This window comes from Saccopteryx leptura, chromosome 2, assembly GCF_036850995.1.
Source record: "Saccopteryx leptura isolate mSacLep1 chromosome 2, mSacLep1_pri_phased_curated, whole genome shotgun sequence".
NCBI lineage: Eukaryota > Metazoa > Chordata > Mammalia > Chiroptera > Emballonuridae > Saccopteryx > Saccopteryx leptura.
Window position 1 is genome coordinate 87,995,750 of NC_089504.1, and position 26,444 is coordinate 88,022,193.

At 39.4% G+C, this 26,444-nt stretch overlaps 1 protein-coding gene and 1 non-coding gene across 2 annotated transcripts in view; one reads left to right on the plus strand and one right to left on the minus strand.

Annotated features, from left to right (window-relative positions):
- The window catches only part of PLAA (phospholipase A2 activating protein), a 42,122-nt gene that overhangs the window by 14,310 nt on the left and 1,368 nt on the right, over positions 1–26,444 (minus strand). The window contains exons 2-9 of the mRNA XM_066368283.1: positions 19,174–19,367; positions 14,756–14,856; positions 14,547–14,667; positions 10,178–10,345; positions 9,218–9,353; positions 6,324–6,493; positions 1,401–1,558; positions 504–723 (exon numbers count right to left, since the gene is read on the minus strand). Coding sequence (XP_066224380.1) covers positions 504–723; positions 1,401–1,558; positions 6,324–6,493; positions 9,218–9,353; positions 10,178–10,345; positions 14,547–14,667; positions 14,756–14,856; positions 19,174–19,367 — 1,268 coding nt within the window. The remainder of the gene's footprint in view (positions 1–503; positions 724–1,400; positions 1,559–6,323; positions 6,494–9,217; positions 9,354–10,177; positions 10,346–14,546; positions 14,668–14,755; positions 14,857–19,173; positions 19,368–26,444) is intronic.
- TRNAF-GAA (transfer RNA phenylalanine (anticodon GAA)) lies at positions 9,468–9,543 on the plus strand. The gene has a single exon. It is a non-coding gene; the product is annotated as a tRNA-Phe (tRNA).

A 26,444-nucleotide genomic window follows, 5' to 3' on the forward strand; every position in this document is an offset into this window, starting at 1 on the left:
AGGGACAGACAGGAATGGAGAGAGATGAGAAGCATCAATCATTAGTTTTTTGTTGTGACACCTTAGTTGTTCATTGATTGATTGCTTTCTCATATGTGCCTTGACCATGGGCTACAGCAGACCGAGTAACCCCTTGCTCGAGCCAATGACTTTGGGTCCAAGCTGGTGAGCTTTGCTCAAACCAGATGAGCCCACGCTCAAGCTGGTGACCTCAGGGTCTCGAACCTGGGTCCTCTGCATCCCAGTCCAACACTCTATCCACTACGCCACCGCCTTGTCAGGCAAGTGGCTGTAATTTTTAACAGAACAATTTACAATCATTTTTATAACTATAGAATTACTATAGAATTTGAGCCTTAAAAATATGAATGTGAAGAAAAAACCTATTGTAGACCTGGGTTTTTATTTAAACAGCTACTCATAATGGGTATCCAAACACATCAAAGATGAAAATCAACCAGCACTGACAGAATCACATTAAGACAATACAAACCCTAACTTACCTGTAAATGGATCTGAAAAACTGGTGTTCCCAAGTCCCAGCGGTTGACCTTTTGTGTTATCAATAATAAATTTTGCGACTTGATCCAAAAACATGGGATTCAAATCATTCTTCTGCAAGAAGTTGTATGCAGTTAACCAGGGATCATCGCTGGTGTTATATGGCAATTTATATGATGGTCCACCTTCATTGACATCAATTGAGAAAACATAATCAAATTCCTTTAATAGGAATATAAAAAGGAGATAAATGATTACTACCTCATTTGTTTATATGTGTTAATGACATATATAACACAGCTGTTATGTTTTATTTTAATAATTATAGTACTAAGACTTTTTCCAAAGTGCAATGTTAGAATCGTCCAGTAATTAAGTAACCACTTGAATGCACTGCACGATCAGTATTTCACTGGGGGTGGAGGTGACAGATGGATTATGACTACATTTTGATTCTAAGGCCAAATTAGAGTTTCCAATTGGTTGATCTCAAGGCCAAAAGTATTAGCTGTTACCATGCCCCACTCACCAAAACATTTATTATAAGCACTATCCTTCAGGGCCCCTCATGTCTTATCAAGTTAAATACAGGCATGAAGCATTAGATGAAAGGTGGGATGGAAGCTCCTAATCCCAGATGGTTTGGAACCACTTGTGTACTGTAACTACCAAAAGACAAATTATGCCCAATCTGCCTATGAAGTACAGCTCTCCACACAGGGAAAGAAATTCTTCAAAAATTTATTACAAGACAGGGAAAAGACAGAATTTTCCAAGAGAAATGTATTTTTAAGTGTCAAAACACAGAACAAAAATTTATTAGCATGAAGAAAAGAGAAAAGTTTTAATTTGTCAAATACTTTAAAATAAAGGTAATTAGAAAGCAGAAGTTAACATACTTTCCCTTCATATAAAACTTTTCCAGACGTTTGCTGATTAGCACCAGATGAGCCAACGACATCACCAATTTTTATCCATCTCCCTTCACTAACACTCCATTGATAGGCTTCAACTTTCCCTTCATCTCTGATTAGACGAGTCTGTCCTTCTCTAGTACCTTAAAATAAAAATTTTGAGAATCAAAGATAGAATAGCAGAGTAAAATTAAAAAACATTTCAATAGAAAGTTGTTAACATTAAAATTTATACATAAAAAAGAACCTGTATTTTGGTTTAATAAAAGTTTTGATCAAGCTAAAAATTTTTAAAAATAATTCTACTGGAAAATGGCATAAAAATTATTAAAATAAAACTTTATTAAATAAAGGTTAAAAATTTTTGATTCTAAAACGTAGTTAGCCCATCAAAATTAAAACAAGTTTTATTACTGAGTATCTTCTGACAGCACTTTCATTTCAGTAAACAACTCTCCATTCTACCTGCTTAGGCCAAAATACATGGAAGAGTCGGACTCCTCTTTCTTGTAACCTCACAGCCAATCCCTTAGCTACTTCTATCAGCTCTAGCTTTAAAATATATCTAGAAAACTACTTCTCACCATCTCCATTACTATCTGTTGGTACATGATTCACTGGCCTCCTATTCTTGCCCCAGAACTCCCTCCAGTCTATATTCAAACCAGCAACCACAGAAATTCTTTCAAAACCTTAAGGAGCTCCTGACACATCTTGGTTAGAGACCCTTCAATGACTTCCCAACTCACCCTCGATTAAAGCCTATGTCACTGGAGTGGTATACAAAGCCATCCTCTCTGACCTCATCTTCCACTACTACTTCCCTGCTCTCATCACCCTACTTCAACCATGGAATATTATTCTTTTGTGTGTGTGACAGAGACAGAGAGAGGGACAGATAGGGATAGACAGGCAGGAAGGGAGAGAGATGAGAAGCATCACTTCTTCGTTTCAGCACCTTAGTTGTTCACTGATTGCTTTCACATATGTGCCTTGACCGGGGGGCTACAGCAGAGAAAAGTGACCCCTTGCTCAAGCCAGCGACCTTGGGCTCAAGCTAGCGACCTTTGGGCTTAAGCCAGTGAACCCACGCTCAAGCTGGATGAGCCCACACTCAAGCCCATGACGTTGGGGTTTCGAACCTGGGTCCTCTGCATCTCAGTCTAATGCTTTATCCATTGTGCGACCAACTGGTCAGGCCAGACATGAAGTCTTTGCACTAGCTATTTATTAGGCCTCAGACACTCTTCACACAGGGACTGGAAAGATTTGCTCCCTTGCCTCCTTAAGGACTTTACTTGACTGTCACATTCTCAGCTAAGCCTTCAGTGGCAAAGACACTTAGCTGTCCTCCAGATTCACACTCCTATTCCATCGAGTAGAGCTGTGGCTGTCTATTCAGAAACTATATCATTCACCTCCCTAATATCTTGCAGTCCCTAGATATTACACACTGAGTATACACTCAGTGGCACCTGGGTGAGTGTGATATAAGGCCAGTTCTAGGCGTTCTCCCTCATCCTCTACCCATCCCGTTTGGTGGATTAAAGTTTATATATATATAAACTTTACATATATATATACACCCAAGAAACCTCTGATGTCATATGTTGAAGATGATGCTTTCCATCAACCTGTGTCTCTGAATGACTCTGAGAAGCAAAATTATGTACAAACATGTTCCAGGATACCCTGCATTCAACTGAATTTTAAATGTGCAATAAATAAAGGTTTCTTGTGTTAAGCCACTGAGATTTTATGGTTTATCTGCGTATCTGTTATAACAAGCAGCTAGTGCTATCCTATTACAATTCCCTGACCACTGTATTTAAAGTGACAAAATATCCTCAACTCTGCCTCTGTTTTTCCCATAGTACTTCAACTATCTGACATACTGATATATTATTTACTTTTTAATTCTGTCTCCTCATGAAGAACATAAATCTGTGAGAACACAGATTTTGGTCTTTTTTTATCTGCTACACTCCCCAGACTTAGAATAATGCCTGGCATACATAAGGCACTTAGTAAATATTATATATATATATACATACATAATGACAAAAAGACTACATTTCTAAAGAATTATAAAAATATTACAACATGATATTAATGTTCTCCAAGTTTTGGTTTCAAGATTTCTTTTTTTTAATTCAATCTTTTTTTTTTTAGATTTTTATTTTATTGATTTAGAGAGAAGAGACAGAGAGAAAGAAAAAGGCAGAGAGAAGGAGGAATGGGAAGCACCAATTCACAGTTGCTTCTCGTATGTGCCTTGACCTGGCAAACCAGGGGTCTTGAATGGCAACCTCAACATTCCAGGTTGATACCTTATCCACTGCACCACCACAGGTCAGGCCAAGATTTCTTTATATCATAAAAGATATTCAGAAGTCTAAAGCGTTTTTTTTTTGCAACAGATAGAGAAGGGCGGCGTGGGGACAGACAGGGACAAACAGACAGGAAGAGAGAGAGATGAGAAGCTACAATTCTGTTACAGCACTTTAGTTGTTCATTGACTACTTTCTCAAATGTGCCTTGACTGGGGGCTACAGCAGAGCAGTGACCCCTTGCTCAAGCCAGCAACCTGGGGTTTCAAGCTAGCGACCTTTGGGCTCAAGCTAGCAACCATGGGGTGATGTCTATGATCCCATGCTCAAGCCAGTGACCCCATGCTCAAGCCAGCGTCCCTGTACTGAAGCTTGTGAGCCAGTGCTCAAGCAGGATGAGCCCATGCTCAAGCTGGCGACCTCAGGGTTTCGAATGTGGGTCCTCTGCATCCCAGTCCAGTGCTCTGTCCGTTGCGTAACTGCCTGGTCAGGCATGTGCTTTTTTTTTAAACGTGGGTTATATCAACCAATTTATTGGATATGAAGTTAAAACTCAGAATATATTTACATCATGGAAAATGATTATAGCTCCATTACATACTGACTATATATTCTGATGAAAACTACATTTATTTTTAGAAATTTAGTGAAAAGACTAGAGTGGTTTTCCATTTTTGTAAATCTCTTTAGTGTCTGACTAGAAGAGAGCTGGATTAACCATACCAGCCTGTGCTTTCAATCTGTTACAATCTACTGTTTTGATGGAAGTATATTAAAAATTAATTGAAAATGAGAAGACTAGTTTAATAGCATTTTCGAAAAATGTGAATAGCCTGGCCTGTGGAAGTGCAGTGGAAAGAGTGCCGACCTGGAACTCTGAGGTCACTGGCTCAAAACCCTGGGCTTGCTGGGTCAAGGCTCATAAGACCAGCAAGCAATGAACAGCTAAGAGTGAAGCAGATATCTCATCCCCAGCCTCTCTGTACAATCAATAAATAAAATCTTTACAGAATAATGTGATTGTTGTACAAGTATTAGGTCCTTAAAAATTAGAATTTAGAATCTGAAACCATATCAATGAATTTGTCATATTCTATTAAACTAAAATGCACTGGTCTGTTTTACATTTGAAAAGATCTTTTACCTACTCATGATTTTGTAACACTGAACTGACATTTGGAAAACATTGGTTAAATGAGCTATCCAGGTCTTCCACATGTTCACACATTTTATTATTCAAAATAAAAAATATATACTTGTTAATTTTGCTACTCATATCATTAGAACAGTCTTTAAAGTTTTTGGAAGCTACCAAGCTCCTGATAACAGATACAGATTTTCTAAAATTTCAATTCGCACTTGAAAGTTTGAATTTTATCTTTGGTAACAAATATTGTCAGTTGTTTCCTTAATATAATAAATCTCACTTTATTCATTTTTAAAAACTGCCTGCCAAGCCTGACAGTGGTGGTACAGTAGATAGAGCTCTGAGCTGGGAAGTTGAGGTCGCCAGTTCAAAACCCCAAGGTTGCTGGCTTGAATGAAGGCTCACCAGCTTGAGCATGAGGACACAGCTTGAGTATGGGATCCTCAACATGATCCGATGATGGTCACTGGCTTAAGCCACAAGGTCGTAAGCTTAAAGCCAAAGGTCACTGGCTTGAGCAAGAAGTCACTAGCTTGGCTGAAGCCCCTGTCCTGCCGCCATTAAGGCACATATGAGAAGCAATCAATGAACAACTACCGGTTGATGCTTCTCATCTCTCTCCTTTCCTATCTGCCATCTCTCTCTCTCACTAAAAAAATTAAATAAAAAATTAAAATAAATAAATAATGCCTGTCAAATACTTAACCCTAAATAATTAGTCATTCTGCAAAATATAAATGTCATTTCGTGAAAAAAGGAAATAGTTCAGCCTTCCACTTAATGGACTGCACAGGTGCTTATCCTTCAGACACCATGATACTTTGGGTTAATCTACATGTAATCTACATTCTGTCATCCAGAATACTTTTAAAAAGTACTAAAGGAATGAAGATGTAATGAAATTAATTTTTAATGCTTCACAAAGGACATTTTAGAGTGCAGATAGCAATGTTTTTTATATTTATTGATTGATTTTAGAGACAAAGAAAGGACAGAAGGGAGGGAGGGGGAAAGTAAGAGGGAGGGACAGGGAGAGAATGGGAAGCATTCATCGTTCCACTTACTTACCTATTCACTGGTCGCTTTCCTGTATGTGCCCTGACCAGTGATCAAACCTGTAACATTGGTATTTTGAGACAAAGCTCTAACTGACTAACCGGACAAGGCCACAGCATGTTTTTAACTACAACTGCATGCCAGTGAAGAACACATGACTACCAGACAGTCTGGGGCCACCACTTTGATTTGGTACTAGGAAGCCAGCAGTTTTACCCACCATTGCTTTTGCACTATATGTCCAATGTTAATATAGTGTTATTTGGTTTTTAAACTAAATGATTAGTGAAACAACTTTTCTTATTGCTTTAATTATTCTAAAATTTTAGAATTATTGGTAACAATTTTTACTACTAGTCACACTGAAATATTTACCAGGTTCATTCAGGTGTTCCCTCCCAGGAAGCTGCTCAGCATTAATGTCCCCTAAATCACCAGTTTTGGAATCAATGGTTGCCTGAGACAGTTCTTTTTCAAAAACTGTGATTTCCTCAGCACTCGCTGTCCGATCTGTTGATTCCGTAAACACTCTAATAACACCATCACTATAAGGAAAAACAAAGTGATTTTAAGTTATTGCCATAGTGTATTAACATTATCATACCTGAATGATCCAAAGCAAAAATAATCTTTACTTGTGAATATGAGAAATGTTACTATATATTTATTGCCAAGGAGAGCACTATGCTAAATTGAGTATACACTACCCTCTATTACTTTCTAAAGATGTATATAGGGTGAAAAAGACTAGGAAAAACTTACTGGCAAAGGACAAAGAAACATGTACTTAAAACAATTTTCAATCCCAAGTTAAATATTTTCCATCATAAAAATCTAGAGATAAACTGTATGCTTTAAAAGTTGGTATTATAGCCTGACCAGAGAGTGGTGCAGTGGATACTGTCAGACTAGGACGTGGAGGACCCAGGTTCGAAATCCTGAGGTCGCTGGCTTGAGCACAGATCACCAGCTTGAGCGTGAGATCACACAGACATAACTCCATGGTCATTGGTTTGAGCCCAAAGGTTGCTGACTTAAAGCCCAAGGTCACTGGCTTAAAGCCCACAGTCACTGGTTTGAGCCCAAAGTCACTGGCTTGAGCCCAGAAGTCACTGACTTGAAGCGCAAGGTCGCTGGCTTGAGCCCAAGGTCACTAGCTTGAGCCCAAGGTTGCTGGCTTAAGCAAGGGGTCACTCGCTCTGCTGTAACTCTCGGTCAAGGCACATATAAGAAAGCAATTAATGAATCACTAAGGAGCCACAACAAAGAATTGATGCTTCTCATCTCTCTCCCTTCCTGTCTGTCTGTTCTCTCTCTGTAACAACAACAAAAAAAAGTTGATATTATATAAATGTTACGTTATAAAGAAGGATAGTGGTTGTTTTACTTTTTTAAGGGCTTCAATACTCAACATAAGACTGAACAACTAGCAGATGGTCAATATCTGTTCCTTAGGGAAACATGCAGTCTGCCTGTCATATGCAATTAACTAGCAATGTAACCCCAATCAAGGATAAAACAGTCTTGCCTTTGGACTAGATGGCAGATCCAACCTCTATTCTCAGAAAAAGAACTTCATTTCCATGATTTTCAATTCTAAATTTTGATTGGGGAGCTGTTAAGTCACTTTCAACTGTACTAATCCTAGAGAAAACTGTTTCTTTACATAATAGTCCACAAATAGCAATTTCAATTCATTTATTTTTCTTCCACTTTAAATATGCTAACACCACAAAAACTAAGCCAGTAAATTGCTGGCACAGCCGGAAAGTAAAACACTTCCATTTTATTAGACCCTCTATCCCTACTGCTTTCTCTTCTTGCCTTCAATGTCAGATTAGTCAATAATCTACATCCACTGTTATCTCTTACTTACCTTTTATCATTTTCTACCAAAATTTGGTGTAAAAGTCACTAATAACATCTTTTAAACCAAATCCAAAAGCTTTTCCAACTTTCGATCCTTAATCCCTCATGTACTTGAACTGATCACAATCTCCCCCAAAATCTCTCCATTACCATCTGAATAACATCTGGATTTCTTTTTCTGCTTAACCTACTGGCTTCTTTCCATACTCATAGCATACCACATCAGTCTCTGGTTCTCTGTTCCTTCCCACTGTGCTTCTTCCCTCAGAGAAAGGTGGCCCACCACTTGACTTTTGACAGTTCTGTGCAAATCGTTATCTTCAGTCTCAGTCATTAGTCCAGCTGCCCATGATGCACTGGCATGGGCATGAGTAACCATCACGTGGACCTCACAAACTCTAAAACCAAAGTCATCACCTTCTGCACCAAACCAATTCTCCCACATCTTCGTTTTCATTTATGCAGACTTCCAATCATGGTAAGTTTGAAACTTTATCCTTTTCTTTCATCCCATTTCTGATCATTTTCTTCTGCATTATCTTATTTTTGGTCTCTCATTTAGTAGCATCGTGGGGCCATTATTTCATAACTTACACCATTATTACTGCAATTGCTTTCTAACTGGCTTTCCTTCCCATTGTCACCACTAATAAAACCTACAAATTTAATTATTCACAAGTTCTGTTTTAATAATATCACTTCTTACTCTCAAGATATACAACCCTTTAACCCCAAGTACTGAATCTAAAATCTGCCTGGCATTCAAGTTCTCCATCATTACGCCCCCCCTGACATATTATCCACTCTACCCAGCACTGCTCCTTCACTATTTTCTTCTACCTCTTAAGACATCACTTCAATTCCCATGCCATTCTATGGGTCATTCTATGATTCCACACTTAAGCCAACAATCCTGTGCTCAAGCTGATGAGCCCATGCTCAAGCCACATGAGCCTACACTCTAGCTGGTGACCTTGGGGTTTCAAACCTGGGTCCTCTGCATTCCAGGTCAACGCTCTACCCACTGTGCCACTTCCTGGTCAGGCTATTTATACTGTTTCTTTTGATAAAATTTCTCATTTTCCTTTTTACTCATATCTTTTAAAATCCCATCCAATTTCTTCTTCTTTAAAAAGTTTTCCAACACCAATCTCTACCTTCTCTAACTTCTTCTGCATTCAGTGTTTCAACTGCACAAGCTGGAGTACCATTCTGTTATAATATATCCTACATCATTAGTGTAAAAGCTGTTATACCTGTTACTATTATTTTCAGTAACAGAATTGTGCATATTGTCTCTCCAATTCACCTGAAATTCCCTATGGCTTATCTCTGTGCACTCTAATGCTTACCAAAGTCCTAAACACCTATTATTTATTGGCTGACTAGAATGTAAATACCTCGCACCAACCACAATGTCACCATTGTCTAGCACACAGCAGCACCATATAGACTGAGCTGGAAGTCGAATTGTTTGAGCACATTCCCCATGTTTCCAGATCCTCAGAGATCTGTCTTCTCCTGTAGTCACAAAATCTAAAATTAATGAATACAGGAAAATTAGTTTGAATAAATAAAATTAAGTACATTGTGATAAATCTAATCTTTCTAGATAGGCTAGATTAGGCCCAGTTTTAACCCCAGTTTTAGGCCCTGGCCGGTTGGCTCAGTGGTCGAGCGTCGGCCTGAAGTGCAGGAGTCCCGGGTTTAATTCCCGGCCAGGGCACACAGGAGAAGCGCCCATCTGCTTCTCCACCTCTCCCTCTCCTTCCTCTCTGTCTCTCTCTTCCCCTCCCGCAGCCAAGGCTCCACTGGAGCAAAGTTTGCCGGGGCGCTGAGGATGGCTCTGTGGCCTCTGCCTCAGCGCTAGAATGGCTCTGATTGCGGCAGAGCGACGCCCCAAATGGGCAGAGCATCGCCCCCTGGTGGGCATGCCGGGTGGATCCTGGTCGGGCGCATGCGGGAGTCTGTCTGACTGCCTCCCCGTTTCTAGCTTCGGAAAAATACAAAAACAAAACAAAACAAAAAAAACCTAGTTTTAAATTTCATGTATTTGTCACTTCTATATAACCTTAAAAATCATTTTGATACATTTCACAACTTACATACATACTATACTTAACATAAATAAGTTATGCAAAGCCTTTCCTCAGATACCTAAGAACTTTTTACAACATACCATTAATTATAAGTTAATATAAATATGACCATATAATTTTCTCCTTTAGGAAGAAAATACTTATGAGATAAAGTTAGTTAGTAAACTGATTTAAGTCTTCTGCCCTCCTTGCCTCATCTTAAAAATGTTGATGGAACAATGGTTAATACAAGCTTCAATACACGGTCTAAGATAATCTCACCTTTACAATTTGGAAAGACAGATATGCTATAAATATAATTTGTATGTCCATAATATACTTCCAGACACTCGCCAGTGATCTGCCACCGTCTAACACTGGCATCATTTGCACAAGAAAGAAATTCTGTTTCACTCAAAATTGCCAAACCTCTCACACAGTCTTCGTGCCCTGTATTAAAAAAACAAAGTAAATCAATAAAATGCATTCCTTGGTTGATGGCTCTATATATTTCACTAACATTGTAAACCATATCAGTGAGTAGTAAACCCTGATTTCAAGTTAGAGAAATTCACTTTTTCTCCAGAAAAGCCTGGTAACCAAAATTTGTACTTAGGTTTGGCAGAGTCCTTTTTATCGCCAGTCTTGGTAATTACTTTATATTTATCTTATCTTCTCCAAATTATTTCTTAAAATCATGCAGAAACAGAATTTTGATCACAAGTCTCCTTTTTTTACCTGATAACTTTTCTTCCTCCAAAACAAGAATAATTCATAACATACACAATATTCAAATATAACAGAAATATAAGGGATAAATATCCCTTAAATTTCACAACTCTGAAATTAATATACGGTCTACCGGAAAGTTCTGTCCGTTTTTGGAATAAAACAAAATACAAATTTTTCTTACCATCAATAAACTTTATTAAATAATATTATATAATTGCCATTATTATTAATGATTTCTTGCCAGCGTGAGGGTAATTTGTATATCCCATTTTTGAAAAATGTTTTATCTTTTGATGCAAAAAATTGAACAGTGCTTGTTTGATATCTTCTTCATTTTTGAATTTTTTGTCCTTCAAAAAACTTTATAAGGACAAAAACAAGTGATAGTCGGAGGGTGCTAAGTCCGGGGAATATGGTGGATGCGACAGAATTTCCCAGCCTAGTTCTGCAATTTTTTGACGAGTCCCCAAAGCAGCATGTGGCCTGGCATTATCATGATGCAGTATGATGTTCTTCCTATTGAACCATCGCCGGCCTCTTTTCTTGGACTGCTGTCTTTAAATTATCCAGTTGCTGACAATACTTCTCCGAATTGAGCTTTTCGTTCAGTTTTAAAAGCTCATAATGTATTGGTCCTCGAATGTCCCACCATATATAAAACATTCTCTTATTCAGAGTCAAATTTGGTTTAGAGGTGGAAGGGCTAGGTTTTCTGGGTTCACAATATGCCCTTTTCCTTATGATGTTTTCATAGGTAATCCACTTTTCATCCCCAGTTATCATCCAGTTCAAGAAGGGCTCGATTTTGTTCCGAGCAAGCAGAGATGTGCATATGACGACTCGATCATCCAAATTCTTCTGACTTAATTCATGACACCCATCTTGAATATTTCCACACCAATCCTATCTTCCGAATATGGTCCGAAATGGTTTGCTGAGCTGAATTAAGCCTTTCTGCGATCTCCTATGTTGTCAGAAAAGGATCTTGCTCCAACATGGTCTTAATAACATCGTCATCAATCAAAGATGGTCGCCCAGAATGTGGCTTATCAGAAAGGTGGAAATCACCTGTTTTGAATTTTTCGAACCATCTTCTGCATGTCCTATCAGAAACTGTACCTTCACCAAACACTTTCAATAAATTTCTACATGCTTCTGTAGCATTTCTTCCTTGTTGAAATTCGTAAAAATTATAGTGGCGTAAATGAACTTTATCAGTAGCCATGGGTACACTATCACTTCACACATAAAACTAACGTGAATCACCTTTTTTTAGTTAATTTGCTATGTCAGTATGTATACGTTAAGTGATAAAAATAGAGAGGCACACATGCGCCAAATAAACATGCGCTTATGTGTCAAAACTTGTGATAGAAACGGACAGAACTTTCCGGTAGACCTGATATTTATAAAAACACCAGAGAAAATTAAGAAAAACTAAGATTATAAAAGACTTGATTATTTAAGACTTTAAAATATTAAATCTACCCTAGAAAAGTAAACTTTATTAATATGCAAGAATAGACCAAAAGACATTAATGTCTTTTTTTCATTTTGTTTTTATGTTTGTGACAGAGACAGAGAGAGACAGAGACAAATAGAGGGAAAGACAGGCAGAAAGGGAGAAAGATGAGAAGCATCAGTTCTTTGTTGCGGCACCTTAGTTGCTCATTGATTGCTTACTCAAATGTGCCTTGCCCGGGGGGCTACAGTGGACTGAGTGACCCTTTGCTTAAGGCAGTGACCTTGGGCTCAAGCTGATGAGTCTTGCTCAAACTAGATGAGCCCATGCTCAAGCTGGCTATCTTGGGGTTTTGAACCTGGGTTTCCTCCGCGTCCCAGTCCAATGCTCTATCCACTGCACCACCTCCTGGTCAGGCCTGAAAGACATTAATTTCTTTCTTTTTTTTTTTTTTTACAGGGACAGGGAGAGTCAGAGAGAGGGATAGCCAGGGACAGACAGACAGGAAGGGAGAGAGATGAGAAGCATCAATTCTTCATTGTGACACCTTAGTTGTTCATTGATTGCTTTCTCATGTGCCTTGACTGCAGGCCTTCAGCAGACCGAGTAACCCCTTGCTTGAGCCAGCGACCTTGGGCTCAAGCTGGTGACCTCGGGCTCTTGAACCTGGGTCCTCCGCATCCCAGTCCGATGCTCTATCTACTGTGCCACAGCCTGGTCAGGCAAGACATTAATTTCTTTTTTTATTTTTTTTTAATTTTATTTATTCATTTTTAGAGAGGAGAGAGACAGAGAGGGAGAGAGAGGGGAGAGAGATAGAGAGAGAGATGGGGGGAGGAGCTGGAAGCATCAACTCCCATATGTGCCTTGACCAGGCAAGCCCAGGGTTTTGAACCGGCGACCTCAGCATTTCCAGGTCGACGCTTTATCCACTGCGCCACCACAGGTCAGGCGACATTAATTTCTTAAAACCACAAAATTGGTGGCAAAGCTAAAACAAGAATTCAAGTTTTCTGACTCATTCTACCTCTTTTGATTCAACCAAATCTTACTTCTTCTACCCCTCTGATTCAACAAAGTGCAATACAAAGCCAAACACTGCTGATTTATCATTGGAAACATTTCACAATTTATATTAAATGAAAGCATTAAACAATAAAAACCAGTGACTACTGATTTTTTTAAATGACACTAATTTATGGAGCAAACATTTTGTATAATGTTCTTAATTATGTTACTGGGGATATACTGGATATAATTCTATTTCTTTCAACATTGATTGAAGCTTTGTAGAAAATATAATTTTTTACAAGACATTTTCTGAAGCTTGTGATCTAATAAAGATTAGAAATCATAACCTTTTCCATGTACAGTATTTGCTAATTTAGATTAGCTATCAGAGATTAATAACAACTTGATACATATATGTATTCATGGAAGCAAAAATCAGAAAGATGCCTATTATAACTCATTGTCCATTTTCCATCTAATGATAGTTTTATCTTCACAAAGGGAAAAGGGACTCCTGTTGTGCTGTCAACCAGGGAGGGGATCAACTTTAAAAAAGTAAATAAATGCAAAAAAATTCACACCAAAAATGTAAGTGCCCCACAGATAAACTAGCAATACATTACTAATATTACACTGCAGATGCTTGAGTGTAGGAATTAATAGCTGAGGTTTAAAAAGACTACCATATAAACAGAGCCTGAAATGTATTATTAAACAATGGGCTTCGCCTGACCAGGCGGTGGCACAGTGGGTAGAGCGATGGACTGGGATGCCGAAGACCCAGGTTCGAGACCCCACAGTCACCAGCTTAAGCGCAGGCTCATCTGGTTTGAGCACAAGCTCACCAGCTTGGACCCAAGGTCGCTGGCTCCAGCAAGGGGTTACTCGGTCTGCTGAAGGCCCACGGTCAAGGCACATATGAGAAAGTTATCAACAACCAAGGTGTCGCAATGCGCAACGAAAAACTAATGATTGATGCTTCTCATCATTCCGTTCCTGTCTGTCTGTCCCTGTCTAGTCTATTCCTCTCTTTGACTCTCTCTCTGTCTCTGTAAAAAAAAAAAAAAAAAGAAAAAAAAAAAGAAGTTTTAAACAATGTGCTTCAATATTAATAAAAGTACTTACAATGTTTTCCTCAATATAGGAATATAACACTAATGCATAATCAATAAGACTTATGTTTGGAAGTTTCAGACTGAACGTGTTCAAAGGACAAGCAAAAACATAACTGCATACCATAATTTACACATATATAATTCATAGAAGCATATACACATTATTATAGCCTACCAGGTACCTATTTATTAGTCATATCTGGTTGTTTAATGAGGTCTCATTTTATTTCTTACAAAGATATGTGGGTGACATTTTTCAAATACTACTTTCAAGACCATCTGAGTAAATATGAAATGATGAGATTATAAAAGTTGGCTACTATTCTATTACCTGAAAAAGTCCGCTCACATCTTCCAGCTTTCCACAGTTTAATAGTCTTGTCTGCTGATCCAGTTAACATTAAGCCCTGTTCAGGTAAGATTTTTACTGCCCATACTGCAGCTGTATGGCCCTGTGAGTAAAATGGGTATTAATCCAAGCTGCCACAGAATTACTGCCATTCAATTATTTTCCAGAAGATACACACAGACTGACTGTACCTGTAAGGTCATCATGCATTTGTCATTCAGCCAAACTTTAGCAGTGGTGTCCCATGAGCCACTAAGTAATGTCCCAAATTTTCCAGATGAAAGACTACAAACTAAAGGAAAAAAGAGCATTAGTTAATACATTTCCATATAGAAAAATGTTAGTTGTTAAAGCATTGCAATTTCAAAAGCACCGTGGTAGTTTACTAGTCAATTAAGGCTTAACTCAATGGAGGTACAGAAGTGTACAATGGTTAAGACTCTGTTGTCACCTGACCAGGCGGTTGCACAGTGGAGAGAGCATCGGACTGAGATGCGAAGGACCCAAATTCGAGACTCCAAGATCGCCAGCTTGACCGCGGGCTCATCTGGTTTGAGCAAAAGCTCGCTCGAGCAAGGGGTTACTCAGTCTGCTGAAGGCCCATGGTCAAGGCACATATGAGAAAGCAATCAATGAACAACTACGGTGTCGCAATGCACAATGAAAGACTAATGATTGATGCTTCTCATTCCTTCGTTCCTGTCTGTCTGTCCCTGTCTATCCCTCTCTCTGACTCTCTCTCTGTCTCTGAAAAAAAAAAAAGACTCTAGTTGTCAGGCTGCCTGGATGCAAGTATAAGAGATGCCACTTATGAGCTGTCTGACCATAGAGATACTACTTAACCTCGTCTGTAAAATGAGGGACCAGGACTAAGCAGATTGCACACGCCCTTCCAGTTCTAAGAAACTATATAGAAAGACAATGCAAATGACTTAAAAATGCTATTTATATAGATATTTAGGGTCACTTTAGTTAAAATGACAAAAAACTGGAGCCAAGCTAAATGTTCAAGGGAATGGTTAATTAAATATTTTATTGATGTAAAATTATACAGGCTAAAATTATAAATAAAAATTTATCTAAAAACATGGTAACAAAAATACAGTACTCTGATTAAAAATGGGAGATTGTCTCCAGTAATGCTATAATGGTATTAATCTACAAGGACAAAAAAGCAAACCTGAATAACTGGCTTAGCAAAATGGAATAGGTTATAATTTAAACACCCATAGAGAGGAATTCAAAAACAGTGACTGGGCCCACACTGTGAGACTTAGTATGAGTATGTAGCCAGTTGGTTCCATTAAGGATGGGGCTAAGTAGAGGACTTGAAAAATAAGAGGGATTCAAAGTCTGCACATGAAATAGTAAAACACTAGATCTCTCCTCTCAGCCTACGGTGTTGGGAAAGTATATCCTCAACCTCTGTAGGAGATGGAGATTTATTCTCTGGTCATAGCGGCTAATTTAAAGAGGATTAAAATGGCCAAATATAGGACAATTTGAGAATGTTTTTTTTAAAAAGGAAGGATATTAGGTAACCAACTCACTTTGAAAACTAGTAAAAGATGTAAGAAGGGGGCAATGAAAGCATTTAACCTGTCTTCTCTAAAAAATTCTCACACTGGAACCAAAGAGTTGATGTGGGAAAGTTCTGTATAAAAAAATGCCAGTGCCTGACTAGGCAGTGGTGCAGTGGATCGAGCAATGGACTGGGACATGGAGGACTCAGGTTCAAAACCCCGAGGTTGCCAGATTGAGCATGGGCTCATCCGGCTTGAGCACAGGCTCACCAACTTGAGCGTGGCATCACACACATGACTCCATGGTCACTGGCTTAAGCCCAAAGGCCACTGGCTTGAAGCCCAAGGCCGCTGGCTTGAGCAAGGGGTCACTCGCTCTGCTGTAGCTCCCTACCCCCGTCAAGGCACAGATGAGAAAACAATCAATGAACAACTAAGGAGCCACAACAAAGAATTGATGCTCTTCACCTCTCTCCCTTCCAGTCTGTCCCTATCTGTCCCTCTCTCTGACCTGTCAATAAAAATAATAATAATGTTAGCTATTAAATGCAGAAATAATGGTACAATTAAGAGTACTAGCATTTTGCAAATATTAATGCACTATTGAATCTATGCAATGATCATCAATAGATGCTAATAAAAAGGCTGATGGGAATTTTATAATAAATTGATTACAACATTTGGACCCACTGATCAATCTGAGTATCACAAGAGATATTATGTGTCTCTTGATGTGCTAAACAGAAAGTACACAGTACTACCTATTAAGTGTTCTTGCCAAAAACACGAATCTCAATTTTATCAAGCTTCTAGGTCTAACTAATAGCTTACAAACATATAGCGGATTGAGGAACATGTTCAAGGGAACAAAACAAAAGATGTTTGACTCTAATCATCAAAGTTGAGATTGTGGGAAATTCTATAGGTATAAAAAGCTAGCTTCAAATGAAGAAAGGGAAAAGGAAACAAACTGATAGACTCAAAAGATGTGGACCTTGTTTCAGGGACAAAACAAATTAAAAATACTTATGAGACAACTGGGTAAAGGTAAATATTTACTGGATATCTGATAATATGAAATGAGGTTTTGTTTTGTTTTAGTTGTGAGAATGCTACTGCTTATAAAAAGAGAATCCTTATCTCTTCGAGTAGTCAGCAAACTATGGTCCATGGGCCACTTGTTTTTGTACAACACACAAAGTGGTTGGAAAAAAATAATCAAAACATCCTTACTGACATGAAAACTATATAACTTCCCAATTTCAATGCCCATAAATAAAGAGTTACTGAAACACAAAGAGGCTTATTTATTTGTCAGTGGCCGCTTCTGAACACAATGGCAGAGCTGAGTAATTGTGAAAACAACCATATGGCCTGCTAAGCCTAAAATAGTTACTATCTGGCTCTTTGCAGAAAAAACTTGCCAAACTGTGTTTTAGAACTGCATATTGAAGTATTTACAAAATAAACACTATACTGGAAATGTCCTTTAAAATAATGTTTTATTTTAAAGAGGGGAAGATGAAACAAAATAGAGATTGTATTCATAGTCCTTGAAGCAATGTAAAATACATGGGTGGGAGAAATAATATTCCTTATTAGATATGGTTATGAAATTCAATATAAAGTACCATGTTTCCCCATGTATAAGACACTCATGTATAAGACACACCTTAATTTTGGGGTCTAAAATTTTTTTAAAAAGTATTACATAAAGTTATTGAACTCAAGTTTTATTCATCATAAAATTCATACAACTCTTCATCTGCATTGAAAAAAGCATGAAATGCAAGTAAAAAAATCTTCAACCACTATATATCATGCACCCAGTGTATAGACACCAAATTTTTTGAAAGAGAGCATCTTACACATGGGGAAATACACTACTGTCTCTATTTTTGCCTATATTGAAGATTTCTAAAATAAAGTGAAAAAAATATGTATCACTCTGTACTGAAGATTTCACATACATACAAACAAAACATTTTACAAACTCCTCAAAGAAATTAAGTTTAAAGTGTCTATGGGCTATACTAATTGTTACAGATGTCCCAAAGTATTTCAGATACATTAAAAAATAGTATACATACTGCAATGATTAAGTAGATCATTTTATAACAAAGAGCTGCCAAGTTATATACAAATCCAGAAATATCAGAGAATCAGAAATAATTTACACAAATAACAGAAAATGACACTCAAAAGTATTCCTCTTCAATGATACCAGAGTTCTAAACACATTCAATTTGTTATATAAATACATACATAACAGTCAAATATAAAGAAATATTCTTAGGTTTTCTGAGTAAATTCCTTGCACAAAATAGATAAAAAACCAAAATCATAAAGTATATCAAAATTATACAGCCTTTTCATTTCATAACTGAACAACTTACTTTTTAAATATACAGGGTCAGACAGTAGGTTTACAATTGTGAGTACAGAAAACAGTTTATTCTTTTATTATTATTTATTAATTACTGTATTTTTTAAGTGAGAGAAAGAGAGAGACAGAAAGGGAGATGAGAAGCATCAATTTGTAGTTGTGGCACTTTTAGTTGTTCATAAATTACTTCTCTTATGGGCCTCAACCGCAGTTCTCCAGAAGAGCCAGTGACCTTGGGTTCACCACAACAATCTTGGGCTTCAAGCCAGCGACCTTTGGGCTCAAGCTTGTGACCATGGGGTCATGTCTATGATCCCACACTCAAGCCAGTAATACCATCCTAAAACTGTATGAGCCCGTGTTCAAGCCAGCAACCTCCAGATTTAAAATCTGGTTCCTCAGCATCCCAGGTCAACAATCTATCCACTGCGCCACCACCTGGTCAGTCTAATTACTGTATTATTTGTATTACAACTGTAAAACTACTTTTGCCCATCCCTGTATAAGCATGAAAAACTTTACGGATAAGAGTAAATCTGTAACAGAATATAAGAACAATGCTGATTCAGAAAGGTTTTTACTATAAAGCCTATTAGCTATATAGGTAAACAAACATAATAAAAACCAGTGAATATGTAAATCTTACTTTTAAAAGGATAATTTGTTTTCAAACAGAGAAACACCAAAATGTTATACTTACCAGTATTTTTGTGACCTTTTAGTATATAAAGTGGTGCTGGACTCTCCAGCGAGAAAATGCAAATATTGTGGTCATTTCCTCCAGTGGCGATTAGTCCATGAGGGTATACATCACTTGAAGGAATGATGCATACACAAGATACAAAATTGGAGTGTCCACTCATACAGTGCATTTCTGTAAAGCCTCTGTTAGGACTGGAAAGACATGATAATAGATAAGACATACATTTGTTCCCTAGCTTAGCCTAGGACATAGTTGTTTATTTTCACTTAGTGTCTAGGTTGAACTTATAGAGTACATACTATTTCAAGTCTATTTTTGAGGGATATAAAGATATATACCTTAAAAAAATAATTATATACCTGACTCAAGCTAAATCAAGTTTTCAATCTAGTTTGAAAGAGATAAGACAAGTACACATAAAGACATTAATATTCCTGGGTAAAGACTGAACACACTCATGTATTTTCACTCCCTTCCCAAACACCAATATGTGAGTGTGTATATACACACATTCCTGGAAGCCAATAGTGCTAACTCAGGAGCCTTTTGGTGACTGATTGATAAATTGGTTCTCTACTTTCCCTGACACCTGTTTAGAACTCATGTTTCTCATGTCTCCCAAGACCTTTATGACTTTTCTGTCAGCTTCAGCACTGAAAGTTATAATCCTGCTCTATTTTCTCATTCTTCCTAGCTTAGTGGGTTTATGCTTTTCTTAAATATATATGTACACATATATACACATATGTATGTATGTATATATGTATCTACCTAGCTACCTATATAGCTATGCAGCAGGGAAAGTAGAGAACCAATCTACCAATGAATCCCCAAAAGGCTAAAGAATTAGCAGCATTATATATTTCTCTCTAAAAATGAGAAAAGATAGGAACTAAAATAGACTAGTTGAAAGTCTTCAGAATCAGTCAGAAGCTGAATCATATAAAAATAACCTTCAGCCTGACCAGGCGGTGGCGCAGTGAATAGAGCGTCGGACTGGGATGTGGAAGGACCCAGGTTCGAGACCCCAAGGTCACCAGCTTGAGCACGGGCTCATCTGGTTTGAGCAAAAAGCTCACCAGCTTGGACCCAAGGTCACTGGCTCGAGCAAGGGGTTACTTGGTCTGCTGAAGGTCCACAGTCAAGGCACATATGAGAAAGCAATCAATGAACAACTAAGGTGTCGCAACGCGCAATGAAAAACTGATGATTGATGCTTCTCATCTCTCTCCGTTCCTGTCTGTCTATCCCTCTCTCTGACTCTCTGTCTCTGTAAAAAAAATAAAATAAAATAATAATAATAATAATCTTCAAAGGGAGGTATTTGGTATTAACTTTTTAATTTGTCTTCCTTATTTTGGTAGGTTTTTTAAAATGTGTTTTTAAAAACCATTTTATCAAGCCTGACCGGGTGGTGGCGCAGTGGATGGAGCATCGGACTGGGATGCAGAGGAACCGGGTTCAAGACCCCAAGGTCGCCAGCTTGAGCGCGGGCTCATCAGGTTTGAGCCAAGCTTGAACCCAAGGTCACTGGCTTGAGCAGGGAGTTGCTCGGTCTGTTGCAGCCCCACGGTCGGGGCACATGTGAGAAAGCAATCAATGAACAACTAAGGTGTCAAAACGAAAAACTTGCCCTCGCTGGTTGGCTCAGTGGTAGAGTATCGGCCTGGCGTGCAGGAGTCCCAGGTACGATTCCCGGCCAAGGCACACAGGAGAAGCGCCCATCTGCTTCTCCACCCCTCCCCCTCTCCTTCCTCTCTGTCTCTCTCTTCCCCTCCCGCAGCCGAGGCTCCATTGGAGCAAAGATGGCCTGGGTGCTGGGGATGGCTCTATGGCCTCTGCCTCAGGTGCTAGAATGGCCCTGGTTGCAACAGAGCAACGCCCAGATGGGCAGAGCATTGCCCCCTGGTGGGCGTGCAGGGTGGATCCCAGTAGGGTGCATGCGGGAGTCTGTCTGACTGCTTCCCCGTTTCCAACTTCAGAAAAAGAAAAAAAAAAAAAAAAAAACCCAGGAAAAAAAAAACACAAAATGAAAAACTAATGATTGATGCTTCTCATCTCTCTCTATTCCTGTCTGTCTGTCCTTATCTAACCCTCTCTCTGATTCTCTGTCACTGTAAAACAAAACAAAACAAAAAAAAGAAAAAACATTTTATCAATATACCCAAAGATATTTAAAAGGTAGGCTGTAATTTATTATTATTATTATTTTTTTTACAGGTACAGAGAGAGTCAGAGAGATGGAAAGAAGGAGAGAAGGAGGGAAGGAGAGAAGAAAAGAGGGAGGGGGAGAGAACAGATGGTTACATCTCTTGTGTGCCCTGACCCGGAATTGAACCCGGGACATCCATATGCCAGGCAGACACTCTATCCACTGAGCCAACCAGCCAGGCCAGTCTCTGAAATGCTTAATGGCAGCCTGACTAGTGGTGGCACAGTGGACAGAGTGTGTCAACCTGGGACACTGAAGTCCCCGTGTAGAGGCCCTGAGGTCTCGTGTATTTTTCCGGCTTGAAGCCCCTGAGGTCACTGTCTTGAGCAAGGGGTCACTGGCATGGCTTGAGTGCCCCGCCCTACCCCATCAACGCACGCATGAGAAGCAATCAACGAACTAGAGTGATGCAATTACAAGTTGATGCTTCTCATCTCTCTCCCTTCCTCCCCCATTCTCTCTCAAAAGAAAAAAAATTCTTAATGGCAGAATCCAGACCTCTTTCTTCTTTTATCATCACAAATTCCCAGCACAATATTCTACATGGTAAGGATTAAGTTGAATTAGTGATAAATACATTAAGAAAGTAAACAAATAAAAACCAAAACAAGGCAATTGGTAGTTATAAGATCATAAAATTGTTGAAAAAAAGTTATCAGTTTATTCTACACCTTAGGTATAGGCAGTCTCTGTAGTCACAAAATTCTGATTCAGTTTAAATTAATTTAAGGGCCTAGAAAGGGTGCAAATGTGATGGGGGTTGGGAGAAGGTGGAATGATGGAGGGATTGGTAGAGAGTGGAGAGAGAGCTAAATTCTCACATTCTACGATAAGAACCTCAGAAAATATCAAAGATAAAAATTTTTAAATAAAGGAAACAACCATACCATCACGCTCTGCGTGTTTCGGTCAACAATTGATCACATATGGGATGGTGGTTCCATAAGATTACAATAAAGCTGAAAAATTTCTCTTGGCTAGTGATGTCACAGCAGTGGTAAGCTGTCAGCACAATGCATTATATGCATGCGGTGAAGCTGGTGTAAACAAGCCTACTGTGTTGCCTGCCATTCATATACAAATATAGGACATACAATTATGTACTGGAGCCTGACCAGGCGGTGGCACAGTGGATAGAGCATCAGACTGGATATGGAGGACCCAGGTTCGAGACTCCGAGGTCACCAGCTTGCGCGCGGGCTCATCTAGCTTGAGCAAAGCTCACCAGCTTGGACCCAAGGTCGCTGGCTTGAGCAAGGGGTTATTCGGTCTGCTGAAGGAAGGCCCACAGTTAAGGCACATATGAGAAAGCAATCAATGAACAATTAAGGTGTGGCAACGAAAAACTGATTGATGCTTCTCATCTCTCTCCGTTCCTGTCTGTCTGTCCCTATCTATCCCTCTCTCTCTCTCTCTGTCCCTGTAAAAAAAAAAAAATGTACTAGATAATGATAATAAAAGATCATGTACCTGGTTTATGTATTTACTATACTATGCTTCTTATTATTAGTGTACTCTTCCTACTTGTAAAAATGTTTGCTGTAAAAGTTATGTTGTGTTCCACTTAAAGTAGCCTCATACATCTCCTGTTTACTATTTTTCTTGTGCTTGATTTAATCTTGTGTGGTTTTGTACAGTAATCTGCTGTGCAGCAGGGGTAGTCAACCTTTTTATACCTACCGCCCATTTTTGTATCTCTGTTAAGTAGTAAAATTTTCTAACCGCCCACCAGTTCCACAGTAATGGTGATTTTTTTTTTTTTTTTTTCTTCTTTTCATTTTTCTGAAGCTGGAAACAGGGAGAGACAGTCTGACAGACTCCCGCATGCGCCTGACCGGGATCCACCCAGCACGCCCACCAGGGGCGATGCTCTGCCCACCAGGAGGCGATGCTCTGCCCATCCTGGGCGTCGCCATGTTGTGACCAGAGCCACTCTAGCGCCTGAGGCAGAGGCCACAGAGCCATCCCCAGCGCCCGGGCCATTTTTGCTCCAATGGAACCTTGGCTGCGGGAGGGGAAGAGAGAGACAGAGAGGAAAGCGCGGCGGAGGGGTGGAGAAGCAAATGGGCGCTTCTCCTGTGTGCCCTGGCCGGAATCGAACCCGGGTCCTCCGCTCGCTAGGCCGACGCTCTACCGCTGAGCCAACCGGCCAGGGCCCAGTAATGGTGATTTTTAAAGTAGGGAAGTAACTTTATATTATACTTTGGTTGCTCTGCTACTGTCCACCATGAAAGCTGGAAAGCCCACTAGTGGGCAGTAGGGACCAGGTTGACTACCACTGCTGTACAGGCTTGTACTGTAGGAGCAATTCGTTATACCATATAGCCTAGGTGTGTAGTTGGCAGTATCATTTAGGTCAGGTGTCCCCAAACTACGGCCCGCGGGCCGCATGCGGCCCCCTGAGGCCATTTATCCGGCCCCCACTGCACTTCTGGAAGGGGCACCTCTTTCATTGGTGGTCAGTGAGAGGAGCACTGTATGTGGCAGCCCTCCAACGGTCTGAAGGACAGTGAACTGGCCCCCTGTGTAAAAAGTTGGGGGACCCCTGATTTAGGTAGTGTAAGTGAATTCTGAGGTTCACACAAGGAAACCACCTATTGACGTATTTCTCAGAATGTATCCCCTTAGTTAAGCAGCACATAACTATACAGCATTTTACAGCTATGGAAATAAAATAAGCAGTTAAGAGATGTTAATTTTGTCTCCAAGAAAGGGAAATGGGGAGTGAGAAAGGACTGGCTCTGATTTCTTAACAAACCCTATAAAACTATTTTATGAAGGACCCAAAGTGCCGAGCGTTTATGACATCTTGGCATGGTCAGGAAAGATTTAATGATGTAAAATCTGGGATTGCATCTTTCAAATATGTGTAGTTTTCAAAAAGTAAAGCGATATTTGATGACAGACTTGAGAAATCCAGTTTAATATGAAGAAGGCATATAGAGGCCTGAAGCAGTCTCAAAGAATGGCACACTGACTGGTTCAGTTTAATGTACAACCAAAAAAAAAAAAAAAAAGAAAAAAAGGAAAAACAAAAAGTTGTCTCCCTTCCGAAAGAACTTCAGAAGGCCTAGAGACTCTCTGGGTTCTCAATGGACTTTTGTGAAAGACAAGTTATCCGGTTTAGTCCATCCTAGAACTATTTTACCTCTCTGAAACTAAATTCCCCCATCATTTGCAGTCCATCCTTGTACTAACTACCCTGATCCACAACCCTACGGAAAAGAATTTTTATTTATTACTTGGTTCCAAACATTTTATAGCACTTCATTAACTGTATTAATATACAATGAAATAGAAATTGTCAGCAGGACACTTTTATAACAGTAAAAGTGTGGCTGAGACACTCTAGTTTGAGATGCATAAAAGACTCATCAGCCAGGGACAAAGAAAAGCTCTACCCAAAGCAACTAGAAATGAGGTTAAAAACAAATAAATAAAAACTATCTCATCTCTCCACTTACCCACTGTCTAGCCCTGTGAAGGCTTTCCATCAGTGTTAGGTGAATAAATACATGAATAAATTTTGGAGAAGAAAACCGAAAAACAAAAACAAAAACAAGTTAAATGAAAAGAACCAGTCTGCAAGTAAAGGATCATTTACTCAAGTTCTTGGTAAATGCAACCACTTCAGTGATTTCAATTCTTGTCATCCTAGCATACTTATCCACAACAAAAGTTTAATGACGGTCCTAGCTGATAGCTCAGAGCATCGTCCCCATATGTAAAGGTTGTGGGTTCAATCACTGATCAGGACACATAGTGAAACAGATCTGTTTCTGTTTCTCTCCCTTCTCTCCCTCTAAGTCCATAAAAAAGTTTTTTTTTAAGTTTAATGACAGGATTTAACTATGACAACCGGCATCCCGTTTACATACTCCTTATTACTGCAATGTTTATATCCTACCATGCATATGATTCTACTGAGCTTAATTTTAAATCAAATACACAGAATTTATGTATTACTGTTACTAAGTGGTTTGGAATAGAACAATCTTAGAAGAGAACTTTAGAAGTCATCTCACCCAATTCAATACAGGAGTTTGCTCTACAATATCCCTAGTCTAATCTATCATGTCTTTGCTGCACTAGTGCAAAAGCCTTCAAACAGATCTACTTCCACATCTACCCCCTGGCAATCCCTTCTCCACCAGCAGCTAGCTGATTTACCTCAACAGGTAAATCAAATCATGCTGCTCCTTGCTTGAAACTCTTTAAAGGTTTCTAACTACAGTAACTCCCTTCTTCCGCCCTCCATGACTTGCCCACCTCACAGCTCATTCCTCCTACATAGAGGGGCTTTCTTCTTTCTCAATCCAGGGCTTCTGTGTTTGTTCCTCCTACACCTACAGTACTCTTTCCATTCAACCTTCCTCATTTCTTGCTCTATGACAAGCTCCATCTTATTGTCAGACTTGAAAAAACAAAAACAAAACAAACAAAAAAATCTCAGAGAGGCATCCTTCTTTAAAAATCTCTCTACAATGAACTCTGTATTAATATGTTTTCTTCATAGTACTCATGTCAAATATGCAATTAGTTTTTTATTTTTATTTTTTATTTTTTATTTTTTTGGTATTTTTCCGAAGCTGGAAACGGGGAGAGACAGTCAGACAGACTCCCGCATGCGCCCGACCGGGATCCACCCGGCACGCCCACCAGGGGGCGACGCTCTGCCCACCAGGGGGCGATGCTCTGCCCCTCCGGGACGTCGCTCTGTCGCGACCAGAGCCACTCTAGCGCCTGAGGCAGAGGCCAAGGAGCCATCCCCAGCGCCCGGGCCATCTTTGCTCCAATGGAGCCTTGGCTGTGGGAGGGGAAGAGAGAGACAGAGAGGAAGGAGAGGGGGAGGGGTGGAGAAGCAGATGGGCGCTTCTCCTGTGTGCCCTGGCCGGGAATCGAACCCAGGACCCCTTGCACGCCAGGCCGACGCTCTACCACTGAGCCAACCAGCCAGGGCCTTGATTGTTTTTTGATCCATCTTCCTTTCCACAGTGCTGATAATTCTATGTACATAGAGAACTTGTCTGTCCTCTTTTTCTTCAAGTTCCCAAAC